At 60.1% G+C, this 20094-nt stretch overlaps 2 protein-coding genes across 3 annotated transcripts; one reads left to right on the top strand and one right to left on the bottom strand.

Annotated features, from left to right (window-relative positions):
- Positions 1 to 2647: 2647 nt before the first annotated feature.
- TMEM208 (transmembrane protein 208) lies at positions 2648 to 4765 on the top strand. The gene is made up of 6 exons (XM_075537369.1): positions 2648 to 2798; positions 3405 to 3500; positions 3868 to 3927; positions 4009 to 4145; positions 4309 to 4393; positions 4488 to 4765. The coding sequence occupies exons 1-6, from the start codon at positions 2793 to 2795 to the stop codon at positions 4623 to 4625; spliced, it is 522 nt and encodes a 173-aa protein (XP_075393484.1). The 5' UTR covers positions 2648 to 2792; the 3' UTR covers positions 4626 to 4765.
- A 121-nt stretch (positions 4766 to 4886) lies between these two features.
- FHOD1 (formin homology 2 domain containing 1) lies at positions 4887 to 19100 on the bottom strand. Of its 2 annotated transcripts, XM_075536419.1 has the most exons (24): positions 18817 to 19100; positions 12284 to 12390; positions 11939 to 12003; positions 11555 to 11622; positions 11363 to 11468; positions 11181 to 11275; positions 10943 to 11054; positions 10764 to 10855; positions 10533 to 10676; positions 10307 to 10455; positions 10083 to 10229; positions 9932 to 9952; positions 9533 to 9586; positions 8659 to 8774; positions 7934 to 8577; positions 7522 to 7677; positions 7129 to 7311; positions 6919 to 7038; positions 6681 to 6842; positions 6099 to 6289; positions 5831 to 6023; positions 5585 to 5747; positions 5290 to 5490; positions 4887 to 5180 (listed from the first exon to the last, which is right to left on the bottom strand). In XM_075536419.1, the coding sequence occupies exons 1-24, from the start codon at positions 19015 to 19017 to the stop codon at positions 5098 to 5100; spliced, it is 3573 nt and encodes a 1190-aa protein (XP_075392534.1). In that variant the 5' UTR covers positions 19018 to 19100; the 3' UTR covers positions 4887 to 5097. The 2 variants fall into 2 exon arrangements, with proteins under 2 accessions (XP_075392534.1, XP_075392533.1); XM_075536418.1 differs by lacking the exons at positions 9533 to 9586; positions 9932 to 9952 and having other exon boundaries at positions 18817 to 19099.
- Between the last annotated feature and the right edge of the window lie 994 nt (positions 19101 to 20094).

Raw genomic sequence — 20094 nt, forward strand, 5'->3', positions numbered from 1 at the left:
GGGGCTCCAGGTGGTGGGGTTGGGAAGGGCATTGCAGTCAGGAACAATTTGATGCGAATGATCCTTCCTTGATTCCTGTGACACGGTGTCTTCTAGAGCTCTACCTAGCACTAACCACCCTATTGCTGGATTCCTCACAGGCTCGGACCTGGGTCTTACGCTCACAAAATAAGTTGACATGTATGGATGGCGTCAACACTTCTACAGACATGACCCTCCCTGTTCCACCCTTTCAAGCCAGTACAGCACGCCATTGTCTACTGGCCCCTTCACTATCACCTTCATCTCAGCATCTCCAGATCCGAATGACTAATCTGCCACACATGGTCCCTTTTGCAACTTCCTCCCCATCAATGCCCGCCCTGCACCCCACCTGAAGAGCTGCCAGACAGCAGCTGGACCTCTTTATGCCCTTCCAGCCTTGACTCCAGTCACAGGCCTAAGGCACAGGCTTTAGGTTAGGCTAATCAAAAAACACAAACAATATTCAGCTGGTGGGTGGGTTCAAACTGCTAACCTTGTGATCAGCAGCCTAATCAACCTACTCCGCCACCCGGACTCCTCCGGGCTAATTTAAGACTCCTCCAAATCCCAGCTCAATTGCTTCCTAGCTATGTGACCTTATGCAAGGTAATTGGCAGCCAGGAGTCTCGGTTTTCACACCTGGAGCACAGGAACCCTAACAACCCAGAGAAAAGTCTTATGGGGCTTAAAATAGGTAACAGACAACAATGTCCATGTCACCTAACAGATGTTCTAGAAATGGTCTCTACTGCTTAGCTAGCTCCACCCAGGTCATCGCCCCACACCTAGACCCTTCCACAGTCTCCCACACTGCCACAGGTGATTTTCATAAAGCACACTGAGTCCGGCCTACCACTAATGAAAACTGTCAGGGTTCCCCAGTAGTCCCAGGACAAAAGCTCCACTCCTGATCAGTACTGCTAGGACCCCAAGCCCAACTGGGACCCCTGACCCCAAACCATGTCCTCCAAACACCGCATGTCTATTGCCTTTTGCTCACGTAGGCCTCTTTTCTGTAATGTCCTTCCTTCAGCCTGGCCCCAGCAGGCCTTTCTAATTTCTCCATGTCTTCTCTTATCTGCCACGGTCCACACAGGAGGTATTCAGGCAATACTTACTGGGTTGAATTAAAGATGGTCGAGGACCCAGAAAACAGAGGTGGCTCTGCTCTAATGCACCAGAGGTTTTTCCAGGGAAGGGTGGGGCGATCAGATCAAGCCAATAGTGCCTTACCGAGAGGAGGTGGCTAAGCGGGCAAGCACCCAGGGACCCGACCTAGGCAAGGGAAGGAGAGGACTGATGGGGCCTGGGACTCCCCAGCATAGTGACCCTAGACAGCAAAGCAGACCTTCCCCTTAGGGATTCCATGGCTGTCAATCTTAAGGGAAGCAGATTGCCAACACCTTTCTCCTGAGGAGTGCCTGGTGGGGGCAAACCGCTGATCTGGCTAGCAGTCTAGTGCTTAATGACATTGCCCTTATGAGTCAGGATCGATGGCCCCACAGTGAGTTGGGTTGGGTTCTAGTACTGCCCAAGTCTCTATCCTCATGGGAGGCACAGAACCTGTCGAGCTAAGAAAGTGGCCATCTTTTGGACTGAGCAGCCAACACAAGGAGCAAAAGAGAGCAAGCCCGATCTCACTGAGGGGAAGGAGACCCTACTTTGGGCTGAGACAGGGGGTGGGGTCAGCGTGAGGTGGGTGGACTTTCTAAAAGGAGCGACAGTAAGGACCCAGTGGCTACCCATGAACCTATCCCAACGGGTTACAGAAGATCTGACTGGTCCTCCCTGGACCTGTGGGAATACAGTAGGTGTTCTCTGAGACCTGAGAAAAGAAGGGATCCCATCCCACGGGATGCAAGAGTGAGAGCAGGCCTATTCTCCCTCCAGAAGAGGGCACTAATTCAAGACTGACAGGACCGGGTGATCTGACCCCTCTGGGCATTGGGAGAGGGTAAGTCTTCTGGCAAAATGGATGGCGAGGGCATTCCACAAGGCCACAGAGGACGGCAGCTGTCATCCCTCTGGGCTATCGGAGTGGTGCTGGCTTGGCCCAGGCCCAGGCGAGACATCCCACGGGTCTGCAGGATTACGGAACAGGCCTGTCCCCACTGAAGGAACACGAAGACCACCCGGGTGTTCATAGGATGGTGGGTCCGGCCATCTCTGCGGGTGGAGGGAGTGGAGCAACCTTTCCGTGGAATCAATGGGGATAAGAGAGGCGGGAGGCGGAGGGCATCTTCTGCAAGTGAGGAGGGGAGAGAGGCCACCTCGAAGGAAGAAGGGTAGCAGAGGGCCTGACGTCGCTGAGTAGCCACCTCCACTGGCTGCTGGGGAAGGAGAGTCTAGTCTCCCAACCTAAGGGGACGAGCGCCCACTGAGGAAGCCAGAGGTGGCAGGTCCCGGGACTGCCCGGGCGGGCACTTTCCGCCAGGCGGGCGGGGCCCGGCGAGCTGTCCGACGGCCCCTTCCCAAAGCCCCGGACCCCGAGGACGGGGCCTGACCCGAGCTAGGCCGGACAGCGGTCTCCTCTCACCTCCAGAGGCAGCGACTCCGCCATCGCATCCCCGCCGTCTCCGCCCCCGCGCAAGGCCTTCTGGGAAACGTAGTCCAACGGGCGGACGAGCGGGACTTAGGACGCAGACTTCCGTCTCATCTGATGACGACTTTGATGCGCGCCGGAAGCGTCCGCGCGCCGATGTGGTGCTTACTGACTGCGGTTGTGATCGCTCTCCCTTGTTCCCTCGGCTGGGTGTTGGCATTGCACCATGGCGGTGAGGAGGGCGGATAGGTTGGGGTGTGCACCCACAAAGTCTCCCGGACCCAGGAGACTGAAAACAGGGGGAAGGCATTGAAGGGTGCGGGGTTGGTCGGAGGGGGGCGCTATCCTCTGTCAGTACTGTACTAGAGCAAGCTGGAGGGGGTGTCCACCGTGGGAGGACCATCCTAGATGAGTGCGACAGCGGGGCGCATCAGTCCTAGAGCAGGCTAGAGACCTGAGCAACAGGAGGAGCGGCGTGGGCCTCAGCCCAGACCTGGCTTATCCCAGCAGAGACCAGAGGGATCCCCATTCCCCTTATTCAGGAAATGCCCCCCACCCCCGGAGGCGGCAGTAGCCCAGGGCGGGACTTAGTAGGGGTCACCGAGGAAGCATTCCGGAGGGATTGGATGGGTCCAGGATGAGGAGTACATCGCAGCTGTGTTGCTTTCCAGTCCCTTTGCAGAGTGGACTGGAGGTGGCAGGGAGGGGTGGACATCGTCGGGGGTGTAGGTTTGGGCACCATGGGGGCTGGCTGAGGTGTGGCTAGAACTCTAACTAGACAGGAAATGGAAAAGGCCCTGGCCTACGAGGGCTCTGACAGCATCTCACACTCCTGCAGCCCAAGGGCAAAGTGGGCACTAGAGGGAAGAAACAGATCTTTGAAGAAAACAAAGAGACTCTGAAGTTCTACCTGCGGATTATCTTAGGAGCCAATGTAAGTACCTGCCCCCTTCCATGAATCCCACAGTCTCTAGTCCTGCTGAGGGGGAAGTGGTGGTGTGTGACAGCCAGGCTTCCAAAAGAAAGCCCTAGTTAAAAAGAGATGCAGGTCTGAGACCTCGGCTGCATTTGAGAGCCCTTCTTGACTCAGTTCCACAAAGGCTTCTTTCCTGGACTACTTGGGTGTCAGCAGGAAGTCTGGGTAGCAGGTTCCTTCTCCCACCAACTCTTTAAGAAAACCCCGATTGTCTTGCAGCCTGGCTCAGTTATTGGGGGTGGTGGTGTGTGTGTGTATGTGTTGGGGAGGCCAGTCATTTGGGACTGCCATTTGTTCTCTTCCTGATTCTTCTGTTTGTTTGCAGGCTATTTACTGTCTGGTAACCTTGGTCTTCTTTTACTCATCTGCTTCATTTTGGGCCTGGGTAAGTGTTTCATCTCCCAGGAGGTGGAGGGGTATGTAGGGTCCATGGCTGGCCTTTGACATCCCTATCCTTGCCCTGCAGGTGGCCCTGGGCTTTAGTCTGGCAGTCTATGGGGCCAGCTACCACTCCATGAGCTCAATGGCGCGGGCAGCCTTCTCTGAAGATGGGGCCCTTGTGGATGGTGGCATGGACCTCAACATGGAGCAGGGCATGGCAGAGTGAGTGTCCCCCGCCGCCGGCCCAGGTGAGCGGCCCCAGGGCTGGGGCTCTGGGGCCCAGATAGCCCAAGACCCACAATGGCCTGTGGCTCAGAGGGTAGAAGGGAGTTGAGCAGGACCCATCTATTTTCTCAGGCCCTTGCAGTGTCCTTTCTCTCCACAGGCATCTGAAGGATGTGATCCTATTGACTGCCATCGTGCAGGTGCTCAGCTGCTTCTCCCTCTACATCTGGTCCTTCTGGCTTCTGGTGCGTGGGCTGGGGGTAGAGGGCTGTTCCCCAAGGAGCAAGAGCACCAAACCCTCCCCTCTACCATGCTGAGAGCCTGGCTTCTCTCTTGCAGGCTCCAGGCCGAGCCCTTTACCTCCTGTGGGTGAACGTGCTAGGCCCCTGGTTCACAGCAGACAGTGGCACACCGGCCCCAGAGCACAACGAGAAACGGCAGCGCCGACAGGAGCGGCGGCAGATGAAGCGGCTATAGCCATTGGCCTTGTGGCCACAGGCTGCTGGACCTTGGGCAGCTCGATCAGGCGGCATGGCCTCATGCCAGGAGCAGTAAGGGCTGTGCCCAGAGGCCAGGTGTACTCAGAGGCACAGGATTGTTGAATAAATGGCTTCGAGGTGGCTAACGGCTATGCGGGTGATGACAAGGGCAGGGCAGGAAAAGCCAGTCTTTTGTGATTTCTCTGCCACTACAGACCTGGCCTACTGGGAACCCTGAAAGGAGAAAAAGGCTCTTAAATTGGTTAAGAAAACTTTATTAGGCTCCAGAGTTCAGGGAGCTGAGATATACACAGGCACACACGACTAATACTGCTGACGGCTCGGGGGGGCCTGGGCACGAAGTGGCACCGGCATTTGGTTTGGGAAGGGGCCTATGGGCCCTCTTCTTGTAACAGTCTCTTGTCCTGCAAGTCCAGGCCCAGGCAAGTTTGCTGGAAGTTGCACCACCATCACACCTCCAGGCCAGGGCCCTTGCTCAGTCCCAGTGCTTGCACCAGCTCATCTCCAAGACCACTCTTCAACGTCCGTCTCACTGTGGCCAGAGCAGGGTTGGAAAGAGGAGAACAGTGGGTGGTGATGGTGGTGGTGGCGTGTGTGTGTGTGTGTGTGTGTGTTGGGGGCTCGGGGGAGCGGGTACTTACAAGACTTGCGGTTGCCACGTGACCTCTTGCGTTCCCGAGCCGCTAGGGCCCGAGGGCTGCTCCTAGTCACTGACTGTACCAGCAGGTCCATGATCTCATCCGAAGTGTCCCCAGGGGAACTGGAGCCTGGGGCTTCTTCTGGCGGTGTGTCAGAGGGCCCCGAGGGTGTGGACATCACAGGGGAGCTGCTCGACACCATTCCTAAGGGAGGCCGGAGGCGGAGGGGGGTGGTCAGGCCTGGGGGGTGGGGGCGGGCGTCCAAAGCCTGCTCCCCCGAAGCAGCCATGGGCCCCACCTCTACTGCGGCGGTTGTGTGTGGCGTCTTCGGGCCTACTAGTTAGCAGACTCTTCATGCTGGCGTGACTGTCGGCATCGCCCCGGCCTGGCCCACTGCCCACAGCCACAGGGACAGCTGGGGTGCTGGGAGTCTCCCCAGCCACCCCTGAGAACTTCTCTGTCTGGAGGAGGTGGGAAAGGTAGGCTGGCAGTAGGGGAAGGGAAACCATGAGGCAGGGGGTGAGAGGAGGGCAGGGGCGCCCACCTCAGTGATCATGCGTCCCCGAGTCTTGTTGCGCTCACGGTAGGTGGCCCGCTTCTTCTGCTGCTGCAGTACCCGTTCCCGGCAGGTCCGGTACTCGAGGGCAAACTCGCGCAGGGTGTGGCAGAACTGCGTGACCCTTACCTCCCGGGCTGCCTGGGCCGTGTAGCCCAAGTAGAGCAGGAAGGCATGGAACCTGGGGAAGGGAGTCCCTCTTGGTGCCTGGGGCTCTAGGGGGGGCAGAGCCACCCTTCCCCAGCCTGGGCCCTACCGATTGCAGATCCGGCGGTGTACCACCCTCAGCATGGCCACCCGGCGGGCACACTGGACCAGGAAGTGGGTGAGGCGGGCACGCAGGGCGGGGGCCAGCTCATGCTTGGCCAGGCCTCGCAGACTCTCCTCAGCTGCCTTGCTCCGGCATTCCAGCTGCCCCAGGTTCTCAGCCAGCTGTTCAAAGTCCACCTGGAAAAGCCAGAGTGTTCCCACATTGTGCCCTTGCCCCACCTCAGACACTGCCTGAGGCAGCCTCTGTCCCAGGCTGGCCAGCCTCTGAGGTTACAGACCCTGGCCCCATCCCCCCAACTTGGTCCTGGGCCCCCAGAAGCTCTCAGTCTAATGCAAGCCACAGATGAGTCTGAGTGACTCCTTGAGGTGACAGAGAAGGCTTCCTGGAAGAAATGGCCATGAAATAGAGCCAGAGACTGCGCAGGCCTGCTGGGAAGGTTTCTGGCAGAGAGCCTGGCTGGGAGGACACCTGTAGTTCAGGACATGGGCCCAGGTGGCCCAAACGAGGACACAGGAAGGAGCCCCAGGATGGCCAGTGGCAAGAAGCGAGCCCCTGGCTGGTGTGTACCTTGGCACAGCGGGTAAGGGCGGGGATTTCCGAGTAGAGGTCGGAGGAGTCTGGCCGGGTCTGGAGCACCAAGGAGCAGAGATGGTGCAGCAGAGACTGCCGCCGCACCGTATCCTTCACCTCGGACACCTTCTCCAGGTAGCTCAGCTCAAAACCGCTGCTCTGAAAGGACCCTGCCTGAGTCTGGGCCTGGCCGGCTCAGAGCCCCCATTCCTGGCCCTCCGGGGCGCTTGCTTACCTGGGAGCCGTTGAGAAAGTTGCCCACTGCCAGCAGGGTGGCCAGAAGACAGCGGAAGGTGGCGTTCTTCACCAGCTGCTCCATGCCCACTTTCAGGTCAAACAGAGGCTCTGCGATTTCCTGGTGTGGGGGGACCAGGAGCCCTCAGACAGTATGGTAACCGTGCTCGCCCGCCTCCTGCTGCCCATCCCATCCCCATGAGCCAGATACCCGCTCCATGCTGTCATAGTCCAGCTTGAAGGCCCAGAGTTGTAGGCGGGCAGCCAGGCCCCCGATGGAAGCGAGGGTCAGCAGGAAGCTCTCGGCGGGACCCAGGGGGACGTCGGGGTTCATCAGCTGGGCCTCCTCGATCTTCTGTCGCTCGTCATCCGTAGGCATCATGGTCAGCAACTTCTGAGAACATAACCACCGCCCCCCTCAGAGACTTCAGTGCTGGGAGGCCTCAGGTTTTGGTGCTAACCCCATCCTGGGCTGGAGCCCCAGGGTCTGGGGACTGCCCTGCAGAAATGCCCAAGTCCGAGCCCACCCCTAGAGGGCAGGGGACTCCCACCACCCAAGGAGAGGGCCGGACCACTGTCCACACTGCTTGTCCCCTATCCCCACCTCAATGCCATCCTTGCTGACGGCAAACTCATCAAAGTTGAGAAGGGCAGCTTTGATGACATGGACGGCAGGCAGTGTCGTCAGGCCGATGTTGATGGCGTTGCTCCGCTTGGGGTCCAGCACGGTGGTCATTGTCCGGCGGCCCTCACCGGCTTTCTGCGGGTTTGGAGAAGGCTGAGACTGGACTGGAAGAGACCTAGTGCGGGCACTAACCCAGAAGTCACCCCCGGGCCCTCTCCTCTGAGGTCCAGTGGTGGGATTGCCTCGTGCTGTACAGAGCTTAGAGTCCAGTTAGGAGCCTGGAATAAGTTCCTCCTGCTCCTTCCCATGTCTCAGCTTCCCCATCTGGGGTCACCTGAGCTCTGACCGCTCCCACTCTGCTGGGCCCTCTTGCAGCTGAGGGTGGCCTTACCTTGGAGGGCAGCACGTCCTTGGCACGGGATTCAAAGAGGTGCCCCAGCCTCGCTGTGTCCACTGAAACAGGCTCCAGTGAGGCCCACAGAGTCGGGCAGGGCCCAAATCTGCACCCGGCGCCCCCCGGGTCCCCTGCCAGCTTTAGCTCCCGCCAGAAGAGTTTGACTGTCTTCCTCTTGGTGGGGATTACTGGGCCATCAGGGGCTGAGCGGGTAGGAGGGGCAGCCAGGGGTGGGGGTGGTGGTAAGAGGCCTTTAGTTGGCGGGGGAGGTGGGGCTGGTGGGGGTGGGGGTACTGCGGAGAGCAGGGAAGGGAGGGGTGGTGGAGGTGGGGGTACCCCTGTGGGGAGGGGTGGTGGGGGTGGGACCCCACTCCCAGCCTCCGTAGCCTCCATGTCCAGCACGTCCTGATCCTCATCCTCCCCTAGGTCTGAAAAGTCCAAGTCCCCGATGCAGAGCTTGGGTGCACGGGGAGGGGACGCCCGGGCAGGTGTCATCTCAATCTCAGGGCTGGGTGGGGCCCGTGGCTCCTTGGGCTCCAGCTCAAAGCTCTGCTGGGCCCGTAGAAGGACGCGGGGGCCAGGGCTCAGGGGCGTTCTGGGTCTGGGTGCTGGCTCTGGGGAGCTCCATAGTTCTCGGGTGTCTACAAAGAGGGGTGCAGCTGTTAGCATGGTGTTCCCTGAGGGGCAGCGGGGCGATGAGAGGGTCCTGCCCACCCACTCACCTGCATGTCCATCAGCCTCGTCAGGCATGGCCTCTGCCAGTGTCTCTGCCCTGCCCAGGGCCAGCGCAGCCTGCTTCTCTGTTTCTGCTGCAGCCACGTTCTCCAGGAAACGTGCTCTGGAGGGACGGACTTGTCACCGGGGGTGTCCTACACAACCCCAGCCCAGGGTATGCACATGCCATGCTGGGCCCTGGGCGTGGTCCCCAAGTGCAGGCACACACAAACACACAGAGAACAGTCCATGAGCTGACCAGACCCTTCCCCCAAAGCCCGCCACTACTCAGTTCTCTGCATCTGGTGAGGGTTCTCCATCAACCAGCATTCCCAGGCCAGCCTCGGGGCAGCAGCCTTGCTGCAAGCTGTTCATGTTCACTTGTCCCAATTCCAGACCAGTACCCGTAGGCAAAGGATGGGGTAGCTGTCCCCCTGAGAACATCGGGCTGCCCTTAGCATGCCTGGAGGTTTCCAAGAGCTAAGGGGACACACGGGACATGCACTCAGGTTTTGCTGAATGATGACTGTGGCCCAGTGTCTTTGTGTCTGGCCCCTCTATCTTCTCATAGGAGCCCTGGTGGTACACTGGGGGCTTCTCACCCTCACTCAGGTCTCTGCTTTTCCCGCCTTTCACCCCAATCTCCTCCGGGGTCCCTATATCACAGCGCCTGAGAGTCTCCACCCTGAGCCCTAGTCTTGAGCTGAAGGAGGTGGAGAGGGGCCTCCGCCCTGGAGTCCACCTCCCTGTGGTAGACTAAGCTGGTGAGGACCCAGTCATGTTACCATACGGGGCCACTAGGCCCATGGGACCCCTTGTCAGGCAAGCACAGCGGAAGCTAGAGCATGTGGTGGGCAGCTGGCCTGGGTACTTGGTACTTACTCCAGCCTGGCCTGCCCAGGAGGGGGCAGGGGGGCAGGTGGGCTCTCAGGGGCCCTGAGGGGAGGGAGTGAGAGGAAAAGACGCTGGTTGGGGTACCCGCCCTGAAGTCCACTTGCTGGCACCAACAGAGAGCTGGGCAGTAACGTCAGAGAGACCTTCCCAGCCACAGAGGGAAGAGGAGGTGGGGTGGGGTGGGGTAGGGGGTGGGGGTGGTGACAGGAAGCAGAAGACTGGTAGAAAGACTGGGTGGGAGAGACAGTGCAGGTGAAAGAGAGGAAGGGGAGATGGATGACAAGAGGCAAAGAGAGCATGCCCAAAGGAAGAGAGGAGGAGGAAGAGGAGAAGCCGCAGGCGGAGAAGGTGGTCCCGACGAGCCGAACCCCACCAGCAGTCACTTACCAAACAGGAGCAGTTTGAAGTCTGGAAATGGAGAAAGAGAGAGAGAGAGCCCGAGTTTGTGCAGTGGAGGCTGAGGGCGCCTGGGAGGGCGCAGAGCAGATGGACAGTTGGAGAGAGGGCTCTTGGGGGCGGCAGCCACCTTCCTACTTACTTGTAGACGCTCCGCTCGCTGAAGTTGTCTGCGGAGGGCCCCACGGAGATGCTGGAGAAGAGGCACAGGGAGATAGGGCCCACAGGCGAGGCGGGGCCTGAGGGGCTGGAGGCGGGGCCTGAGGGGCTGGAGGCGGGGCCTGAGGGGCTGGAGGCGGGGCTTGTCAGAAGGACAGGCCCCACCAGCTCCGCCCACACCTTCCCCACAGCGTTGGCAGTTCTTACACAGGCTCTGGGGCCCGCGGGGCCTGGCCACCCCCGCCTTCCAGCGATCGCCGGCTCCTCTTGCCCTCCTCGGAGGACGGCTTTCGGCGCTCCCGTCTCCCACCCGCGACACCTTCCTCGATGTCTCCATCCTCCAAACGCAAGGCGCTCTGGGGGCAGCAGCAGGTCAGGCTGGAGCCAGACGTTGGGATCTGTTCTGTCCACCCCTCGCCGGCCGCTGGCCTACCTCGTAGAGCACCAGCTGTGTACGCAGGTCGACGTCGGTGCCCGCGGTGCTCAGATGGCGCTGGGCCAGCGCCTCCATGCCCTGCTGTTCCAACGCGTCTGTCACGTCGTAGAAGGAGTCCTGGTCCGGGAGCGCCGCCAGCGTCTGGGGGTGAAGATGGGAGGGCATGGCTGCGGCCCCTGGGGCCCACGAGCCAGGGGCCCCGGTGCCTGCCTGGCGCTCCGCCCGCACCTTGTTGATGAGGGTGACAGTGTACACCAGCAGCTCCGCGTCAGCGCCGTTCTCCTCCAGGATGGCTACCAGGTTGGCCCACGGAAGCGCACCTGTCTCACAGAGAGAGGAGCGGTCAGGGGACCCGGAGGGAGGGCGGTGGGTGGGAGGGAGGGCCGGCGGGGCGGGCAGGCTCTGACCGGTAGTGTTGGCCACGGAGTTGACAGCGCGGATGAAGAGGGGCGCGTTGCTCTCCGAGTATTCCACAAACACCAGCAGCAGCTTCAGGGCCGTCTTCACCACCAGGCGGGACTAGGGGGCGAGTCACCCAGGCGGAGTGGGCATGGCCAGCTCCGGGTGGGAGGGGAAGGGCTGGATGCAGGCTTGGAGGAGCTGAGGCCAGAGAGCCACCGTGGGGAAAGGGGGCGGGGCACTTACCTGGCTGGCACACAGTGTGTACAGCCACTGCACGGTCTCACTGTGGGCCACCACCCCCAGCATTCCGTCCACAAACAGCATCAGCTGGCCCAGTGCTGGGGACATAGGGAGGGGCAGAAGTCAGTGTGTGGGGGGGGGTTCCTTCGGGGAGGGGTGGGTACGAGGAGGGGGGCGGGGCTGACCTCGGAGGATGTAGCTCTGGTAGTTGTGGTCAGCAGCGGCACCCACCCGGATCAGGCAGCTCAGCCCGTCCGAGTTCACGAACTCTGGCACCAAGTCCTTGTCCTCCTGGGGGGCACCACATGGAGCAGGGGGAGGAGGAGTTAGAGGGGCTCAGGTTGGACGTCCACCCCCAGCCCACCTCAGGGCCTCACCTGGAAGATCTGCTTTAGTGAGAAGAGGGCGCGGCGGAGCTCTGGGCCGCTGGAGCCGTACAGCTTTTCTGCAAGGGGCAGGTGGGCATGGAGCCCCCAAAGGGCTTGATACCCTCCTCCCCTGGGACATGACTATAACCCCTGACCAGGGACCACCCCTCCTGGTCCTGGCACTCTTGAAACCCACCCCGACTCCGGGTACCCCTCAACACGGTCTTGCTGCAGCATCTACCCTGGCCTTGGAGGGGGTTGGTTGGAGGGGACGCATTTTGTGTCCTACCTGCCCTGTCCTGTCTAGCCCAGACCTGAAAGAAACCCAGCCATCTGGTCTGTGCAGGGGGTCGGGGGCTACTGCTGGACGCTCGGGCCCTCACACACACTCACCCAAGATGGCACTGACCCTCACAGAGAGCTGAGTCCGCAGGATCAGTGTGGGCTTCCTCCCTTTACTGAAATTAAGCAGCCGAGTTAGCAGTTAGCAGGCTCCTCTCCCTGCCACAGGCTCCTACCCCTGCCGCAGGCTCCACCCCTCGCCAGTTTGAGGGTCTCCACAAGCACCAGGCAGGTGCCAGAGTCACCCTGATGCCCATTAGCACTGGCCTTGGAATTCCCCTGGCACAGTTCCCGAGCTCCAGGAGGTGACCCAGGGTCCAAGATGGGGATCGGGTTTCGAAGCTGCTGACTGACACCTGAGCCAGTCCCAGGTGGGGCCTGTCCTGGTGCTCTGACCTGATCTCTTCGTAGAAGCCTTCCAGCATCTCCCGCTGCTCTTCCAGGCACAGCTCGGGGTCCAGGTAGTAGCCAGAGGGAGACACTTGCAGGGCACAGTCCTCCAGCTGAGGGCAAAGGGAAGTGCTGCCAGGGCCGGGGTGGGGGAGGGGTGACAGGAGGATGCCCCCTGGCCCTCTATCACCCACTTGGGTGTGATAGAGAGGTCCCCCTCCCCAGCAAGGATCTGAACTGCAGCCATGCCCCCAGTCCTCAGGGACCTATGCTGAGCCAACCCCCACTCAGCCGGGCTGCTAGGAATTTCGGCTCCCGGTCCTTTCTCTTGGCCTAACACCTACCAACTAGTCTTTAGCTTGGGGGGGAAGACTTCTGGGACCCCCTTAAGTGTGCCCCTCCAAGACCTTCCACACAGATCATCCTCTACCCACCAACTGGGCTTTTTAAGTTCAGACCCAATGCTTGCCTTGCCCCCTCCCTCTCACTCCCATCCCTACCAGCCCCTGCGGCTCCCTCCCTCCTGGTGTCCGCAAAGCCCAGCTGGCACGGAGCACACTGCAAGTGCTTATCTAGCTAATGCTGGGGAGAAGATGAGAGGAAGTTCCCACCTTCTAGGAAGCTCACAGCCCTTATCACGCTGGGCGATAAGCTGCAGCCACACAGCCTTAGGGTGCAGGGAGAAAGGTGTGGTGTCTTGGTAGGTGGAAGCCAGCAGGGAAAGGAAACGAGGGCAGAGGAGGCTCTGTGTGTGTGTGTGTATGTGCGTGTCTGAGTGAGGCAAAAGTGGAGAACTAGGGCTAATCCACAGATTCTCCCCAAATGGGCTACAGTGACAATGATCCTAGCTGGGTCTCAGGGGCACCTAGGGTCTGACTGGGTCTCAGGGGGGCCCAGTGCCTGCATTGATTGCAGGAAGGCACCCACTGCTATTTGAAGTTCCCCTCTTCCTGGGCCTGCCCCTCCACCACCAGGCACTTGGCCCCTTGAGAAGTGCCTCTTCAGAGCCTCCCGTCATCAGTATGCCAGGCTTATCCAACTCCCCTGGACTTGAGTGGCTCTGGCCCAGGGAAGGCCCACTTTTGGAGAGGTAGGGGTGGGGGTCTTCTGGCCTCTTTCTGACTGGCCACATCATCTCCGCCATTTGTCCTGCTCTTCTGTCCACCCTGCCCTGCTCCAGCCCCAGCCCCATGGCTGCCCGCTGCACTTAGTCCCCTGACCAGACTTCCTTTCTCTGCTGATGTTTTGCTCCCCACCCTGCTCATCCTCAGAGCCTGACCTGACCTGTCTCCTTCCTGGCATTTCAGCCTGTGGGCGTGCTGGTGACCCTCCCCCCCCACCCCCCCTGCCTGCCTGGGACATGGGACAAACACTCCATGCTGTCCTGTTCCACTTCCTGCCTGGCCGGTTGCCCTCCTTGGGAGGCCTTGGGCGGGCTTGGCCTCACTCCTCACTCTGGTGGCAAGTCACTCTCTCTCTCTCTCTCTCTCTCTCTCTTTCTCTCTCTGTCCCCACAGGGACAGGTGGGAGAGAGGGCAGCCAGGCACCAAGTCTGGGGACCATGTCTAGGACCAGCTCAGCTCAGGGCCTCTTCATCTGCTTCCCACGCAGTGACTCAGCAGCTGACCCACCCTACCCCATCTAGGCCCAGATGGACCTCCCTCCTTATTTTGGAGGGTTCAGGGACCCTCGAGAGACATTGCTCCCTCAGAGCCAGCCACCATCCCCAACCCAGGACCCTCCAAAATCACAGATTCGGTGGTACATTAGTCACACATTCAGGAACCAGACTTGGTTTTAGGTGATAAGGACTAGAGGAGACAAGCCAGTCCCCTCCTCCTTTCCACCTGCCACCCATGGAAAAGGGCTGGACTCAGAAGAAACTAGCAAATACATGTCAAATCACAACTTCTAGGGTGCTGAGACAGGGCGGCATAGTGTAAGGAGACAAACCGTGGCAGGGTGGCCTCTACTGTGCTTGGTAACAGCTGGTGTACCTGGGACGTGCCCATGGGGCCCTTGAAGGCCCAAGAACCACGCATCCCCAGCCAGGTGGCCCACTGGGGCATCTCTGCCCTTCCTGCTAACATGCGGGGCTCTCCTTCCAAGTATGCAGAGAATGGCCTTCTTATGCCCAGACACCCACGCCTGTGCCCACTTTCCCCAGCCTCCTCGGGCCAGCAGACTTAATCCCTTCCTTGTGCTGGTAGCCTCGGTGTTCCTAGCCATGTTCCCTGTCTGATCTTGCCAGGGCTCTTTCTGGGGAAGTGGGGCCCAGTGCCTCCAGGACAGTGCCTCCTACCTCAACTGTCTGTCTGGGTGGAGGTGGGGGCTTTGGGCCAGAGCCTGGCAAGCAGCAGATGGGAGACTTCCTGCCAGGATGGTGCTTGTCTTTAACACCCCATCCCTTCCCGGGGTCGCCATTCTGGAAGCCAAACCTCTGGGCCTCGTTTCTCGCACCCTGGGGCTGGGCCAGGCCTGCACAGGCCAGACCTTGGTTTCTGCTGACAAGAAGGTCACCTTCGAGCATGGGCCCATACCCATGACCCCCTTTCTGGGTGGAGAGCCCCACCCACGTTCCATCCTCCTAGGCTCAGCCCCAGCCTTTGCCTCCAGCTCTGCTTTCTCTTGCGGCTCCGGGACTGGGCTTTTCTGGCGGATGATTTTATGTGGGGTCAAGAGGAAGGGGTCATAGTATTTACTCCCCAACATTTTCACAGCTGTCTGCTCAGGTCCGAATGGGCGTGTGGGGAACAACTGGGAATGAGGGCAGGTCGACTGGCAACAGCAGTCACCTCAGAGCAGCAGGAACAAAGAGGGCGAAGAGGGTAGAAGTAAATGCTAGGGGCATGGCGCCTGGTCTTAGGTTCACAGCCTCTCTCTCTCTCTCCTTCTGGCCTATAAACTATGGCCTGTATTCCGAGGGCTTTTCTTGTTATCTTGGGTCTTCAGCTAGAGGGTGGCTTCCTGGATGAGGTGACAGAAACCTGCCTATGTGGTGCCTTCCCCTTGCCGGCCACTGGTGTCTACTTCATGGGGGTCTCCCCAGGATCCTTTACCAGGTGAGAAACCTGGCTCAGAAGTCCAGCAAACTTACACCGGCCACACTTCCAGGAAGGGGAGCAGGGCTAAGTGACCCAGATCTTGGAGTGGAGGGGCCTTGGAAGTGATCCATGGAATCCTGGGTGGGAGGAGAGTGAGGGTTTGGGCTTGAGACAGCTCCCCCAACCCCTCCCCCAACCAAGGTTTCTGGATTCTACAAATACTCCAAACTGGCCCTCCCGGTTCCAGCAAGGGGACTCGTGAATAAACAGTATGCACACTGTGAGGTGAGGCAGTACCTACCCCTACCAGGCCCTGAAGACTTGCTTGCTCATGGGGTTGTCCACCATACTGGACATGATGACCCTAGAGGAGACTGGGAGGAGGCCAGGACCTATATACACACCGTAATTGTCTCCAGTGCCCCTCTCCAATAACTCCCCAAAGCAAGGGACATAAGAACACCCCACCTTCCTTCCTTTCATGGGCCCTCTGGGATACCTCCAATTGGCTGAGACCAATACCCCAGGTCATGGTCACAATTTAGCTCCTTGGCCATAAGGGGCAGGGGCCGGAAAAACTGGCAGTGGATACCCTTGTCCTGCCGGGCCTCTAGCCACAGCTGGGGAACCAAAGTTGCTGATAGTGGTCCGGTCTCTAGGGCTGGAGGCCCCTGGGCTACAAAAGTGGTTTGCTACTGGCTACTAATGAAAAGGTTGGCGGCTTGAACCCACCCCATGGCACCCGAAAGAAAAGCCTGGCGATCTGCTTCTGTAAAGATCGTAACTCAGAAAGCCCTAGGGAGCACAGCAGGAGCACACAGGGACTGCCATGAGTCAGAGTTGACTGAGTGCCAGCGGGCTTGGGTTTTGCCTTAGGGCTACTCCTGCTGTAAGGAAGAGGGGGCTGCTCTGCCTTCTACCCAGGTTCCAGGGAGGAGTCCATGATATCCCAGATACAGCAGGGCCCTGGGGCACAGGGAGGGGCTCCTGAGGCCTCTCCAGGAAAGGCAAAGGCCATCTCCAGAACAGGGGCCGTGCTGGGTAATAGCTTCCCTTCCAAAGCAGAGGCAGGTCCTGGAGAAGCCCCTTTAGGAGGACTCGGAAAGACACTCCTTAGTTTCCCTGGGGTCACAGGGCCAGGACCAAGGCACTGCCAGGACCCCTCCACATTCACATCCCTCACCCCCTCCGCCCCGCCCCTGGGCCCAGGAGATGAGTCAGAGGCTGCGGCCAGGAGCTTCCTCCTCGGCTGGGAGGAAATGAGCAAGGCCTTCTTAGACCTGCACGTCCTTTGGATAGGAAGCCCCTAAGGATGCTGTGGACAGAAGGCCAGGCCTGGGAGTGGGGGGTAGGGAGTGAAGAAGGGTGGAATCCCAGAGAAGGAGTGGGCCAGGCCTCTGAACATCCCCAGGGATGGGGATGGTGGGGGTCAGGGCCCATGGGGTGGGGGTAGGGGTGGGGCAGCTACCGCTTGGCTGTGGCCTGGTCCTCCAGTATACAACTATATATGCCCAGGGAGACACAGTGAGGAGAGCCCCTCCCTCTTATTTCTGTCCCACAGCCGGGAGAGGGGATGACTGGGTTTGGGGTTCCTCTCCTTTCTAGAAGCCCGCCTGATTCATATCTGTGTCTCTCCTGGGGCACCCACTTAGGGGATTAGGGGAGGAATAGCTGTTGACATTTCCTGCTGGGGGCCCTGCCCTCCTCCCCGCCCTCTCTGATGTCCTTGCCCCTCCTTGGTTCTCAGCCCCTCTTCCAGCCTTCTATTCTGGGGCTGTGGTCACAGTTTATATTTGGGACGAGCACATCGAAGCACATCTGACCCTTCCTGGCAAAGCTGCCGGCCCTGGGGAGGCTCAGAGCCAGGCCCTGTGGTAACCCAGGGTGCCTGCCCCCATACCCTGCCTCTAGGGCATGGGTGGGAGGCAGTCCTCAGGTGCTCCAGGTAGGGACCCGATTGGGTCCTGTTGGTGCAGGTGCTCCTGAAAGTGGGGGGGAAGGACTTAATACCCATTCAAGTGTTCTTAGCTCCAGAGAGCACTTGGTGGGATGTGGCAGGCCCTTAACTGCGGGAGGGGAGGGAAGAGGCAGTTCTAGGCTTCTTTGCTGCAGCTAGAAGGGATGTGTCAGGCCAGACAGGTCTGGTCCTAGGTTGGGGGTGAGGGGGTCTCTACAGGAAAACTAGCTTCCCTCCCGTGCCTGCCTTATTTCAGCGCCAGGAATTTCTGGGCCACGGGGTGGGACTAGCATCCATGTTCCCCCAGCCCTCAGCACAAGAGGGTAGCACCCAAACTCTGAGCGTGGGCAGTGTGTGGCAACCTGTGGCCTTGAAGCCGGGACTCTGCCTGGACACATGCAGCCGGGACTCTGCCTGGACACATGCAGCCATCTAGACCAATGGTCCGCCCACCTCTTCCACCCTGGCTCGGAGGCGGGCCTGGCCCGCGGCGCCAGGAATGCAGGCAGGGGGCCTGGCGCCCGGGGCACATTCCAGGGGAGACCCCGGGTCCACGGGCCAAGTTTGCGCAACGCAGCGCCCAGCTGAGGCTGGGGAAGGCACCACCCTCCCACTCCCCCGCCGACTCTCTCCTCTCCCACCACTCTCGGAGCGGCGGCGGGAGACCCTGGGGGGTGGTACGCGCCTCCCGGCATCCCGGACCGGAAGCGGAGAACGCCGGAAAAGGCTGTTTGTTGGGGGCGAAAGGCTGAGAGCGGGAGGAGGGGAGGCAGGCGGCAATCTGGAAACGGGCCTCCCGGGCACCGCGCGCGATCGGTTCCGAAGCCCGGGCAAACAAGGGCAGACCTTGGTTTAAAATTAGCCGGGCCCGCCTCCTCCCTGCCAGCTGCGAGCCGGTGGCCGCAGGCATATCGGGTGGGGTGGGGGTGGTGACTCAGGGCTTTCCACCCCTACACACTCCAGCGCTCCGCTTGGCCTATCCCCGGGGGGTCACTTCCCAGGGACTCCCCACTGAGGTCTGTAAGACTCCTAGCCGGACCCCGCCCTCAGCCACAAGGCATTCAATCCGCCAGACCCAGTCAGCCAGCCACCAGAGTTCTGAGCTGGGGCCACCTCTAGTGGCCCTCCCCAGGCCCGCCCCTCGCTGTGGTCCCGCCCCACTTCACCTGAAGCAGGTGGTAGCTGGTTCCTCCCCAGCTCCGCCCCCTGAATCCGCTAGGGTCTGAACAGCGCCTTCTACCATCCGAAGGCAGCTACCTTGGCAGACAGGCAGCGAAAGGACCCTCAGCACCTGTCCAGACTGGACCTGGAGTGGCACCGGGGTGGCGCAGACCCCAAACTCCCATCATCTCCCTTCCTTAGCACCCTCACGGCCCCTGAACCTAAGGGGAGGCCGGAGGGACCCTGGGCCCACGGCCCAAGGCTCTCACCGAGGGGCGCTCCCACTCTGGCATCTCCCTGCCAGCACCTCCTAGAGGTTTTCAAAGCGTCCCCCCTGAAATCCCGATCACCCCCAACCTTTCGCCGCACCCCTTCACCTTGAGTGGCGGCCCCAGCAGGCGGTGCAACGCAGGTATTTGTGCGCCCAGGGGTAGCGACCCGTCCAGGCTGCAGGTAGGGGCCCGGCGCGGCTCCGGGAAGTTGGCACATGCGAAGGGGTCGGTGTCTTCCAGGTACTGTACCCGCACAGTCACCACTGATACCGGCTCTCCGTCCCCGCGGTCTTCCCCGCCAGCCATGGCCGAGCCAGAGCGACGCCGAACACTTCTAGACCCTGCCTTGCAGCCCTTGCTACCGGATTAGTTCTGAGTCCCCGGCTCGACGCACAGGAGGGGCGGGGCCAGACGGGGGCGGGGCCATCGAAAGGGGCGGGTCTAAGGAGGACCGAAATCTGCGGGTTGGGAGGAGGGAATCACTGCCGGAGGCGGGGCTTGCTTCTAGCCAATTAAAGGGCCTGGTCGTGATTCCGTTAGTTCACTGGCTAGGAGGGCGGGAAGCGCGCTCCTGCGCCCCGCCTTCGAGAGTGGGCGGGCGGGGGACCCAGTGTCTCTTTTCGGTCTTGGTGGGCTCTAAGGCTGCTCCCTTTTACCGGGATGTTAAGGCAGTTGGGGCGAACGTCTGTCTCTTCAGATGGTAGCCGGCCAGGTAGCCCTTCAATGTGAAGGATGAAGCGGAGGGGTTTCCCTCATTTTGGAACAAGAAGTGAGGTGGATTCCACTCAGCCTGGATCTTCTCAAAATTCAATGCCATCGAGTCGGTGCCCACTCATAGCGACCCTACGGGCCAGGGTGGAACCGCCCCTGTGAGTTTCCAAGGCTGCAACTCTTTATGGGAGCAGAAAGTCCCATATGGCTTTCACAGAGTGGCTGGTGGTTTCGAACTGCTGACCTTGCAGTTAACAGCCCCATATGCCACCAGGGCTCCTCTCCCCCCCTTTTTTTTAGTTCTGGGAAATGGTGGGTGACACCCGCCCTCCCCCTCCCGTTTGAAGGGGAAAGTAAAACATGCTCCCTTCAGTTTCAGGGAGAAGAGCCCCTGAGTTTGTATGGAAATTGAGATGGGCCTCTTCAGCTTGGGGTGAGATGAGGACACCCCTTAGATTTGAAGAAACCCTTTGGAGAATCCACTGTTAATTTGAAGGGAATAGATCGGCGGGGTTTTCTACACCAAACTCACTGCCATCAAGTCAATTCTGACTCATAGCGACCCTGTATAGTTTGGGCAAAATGCGAAATAAGTTCCCCCTCGGTTTCATGGAAAACGCGAGAAGAGAAAACACTATTTGAGGGATGAGCAACCCCCTCAGCTTGGAATGG

This window comes from Tenrec ecaudatus, chromosome 18 (assembly GCF_050624435.1).
Source record: "Tenrec ecaudatus isolate mTenEca1 chromosome 18, mTenEca1.hap1, whole genome shotgun sequence".
NCBI classification, from domain to species: Eukaryota; Metazoa; Chordata; class Mammalia; order Afrosoricida; family Tenrecidae; genus Tenrec; species Tenrec ecaudatus.

What these genes read in the sequence shown, in the direction of transcription:
- TMEM208 (XM_075537369.1), top strand. An exon ending in CTGCTTCATTTTGGGCCTGG is followed by an intron (nt 3,928 to 4,008) that starts GTAAGTGTTTCA and finishes CTTGCCCTGCAG; the next exon opens with GTGGCCCTGGGCTTTAGTCT. An exon ending in TCTGGTCCTTCTGGCTTCTG is followed by an intron (nt 4,394 to 4,487) that starts GTGCGTGGGCTG and finishes TCTCTCTTGCAG; the next exon opens with GCTCCAGGCCGAGCCCTTTA.
- FHOD1 (XM_075536419.1), bottom strand. Translation starts at nt 19,017, where the DNA reads ATGGCTGGCGGGGAAGACCGCGGGGACGGAGAGCCGGTATCAGTGGTG. An exon ending in CTCCGTGGCCAACACTACCG is followed by an intron (nt 10,856 to 10,942) that starts GTCAGAGCCTGC and finishes TCTGTGAGACAG; the next exon opens with GTGCGCTTCCGTGGGCCAAC. An exon ending in CACCGCCGGATCTGCAATCG is followed by an intron (nt 6,024 to 6,098) that starts GTAGGGCCCAGG and finishes TCCCTTCCCCAG; the next exon opens with GTTCCATGCCTTCCTGCTCT.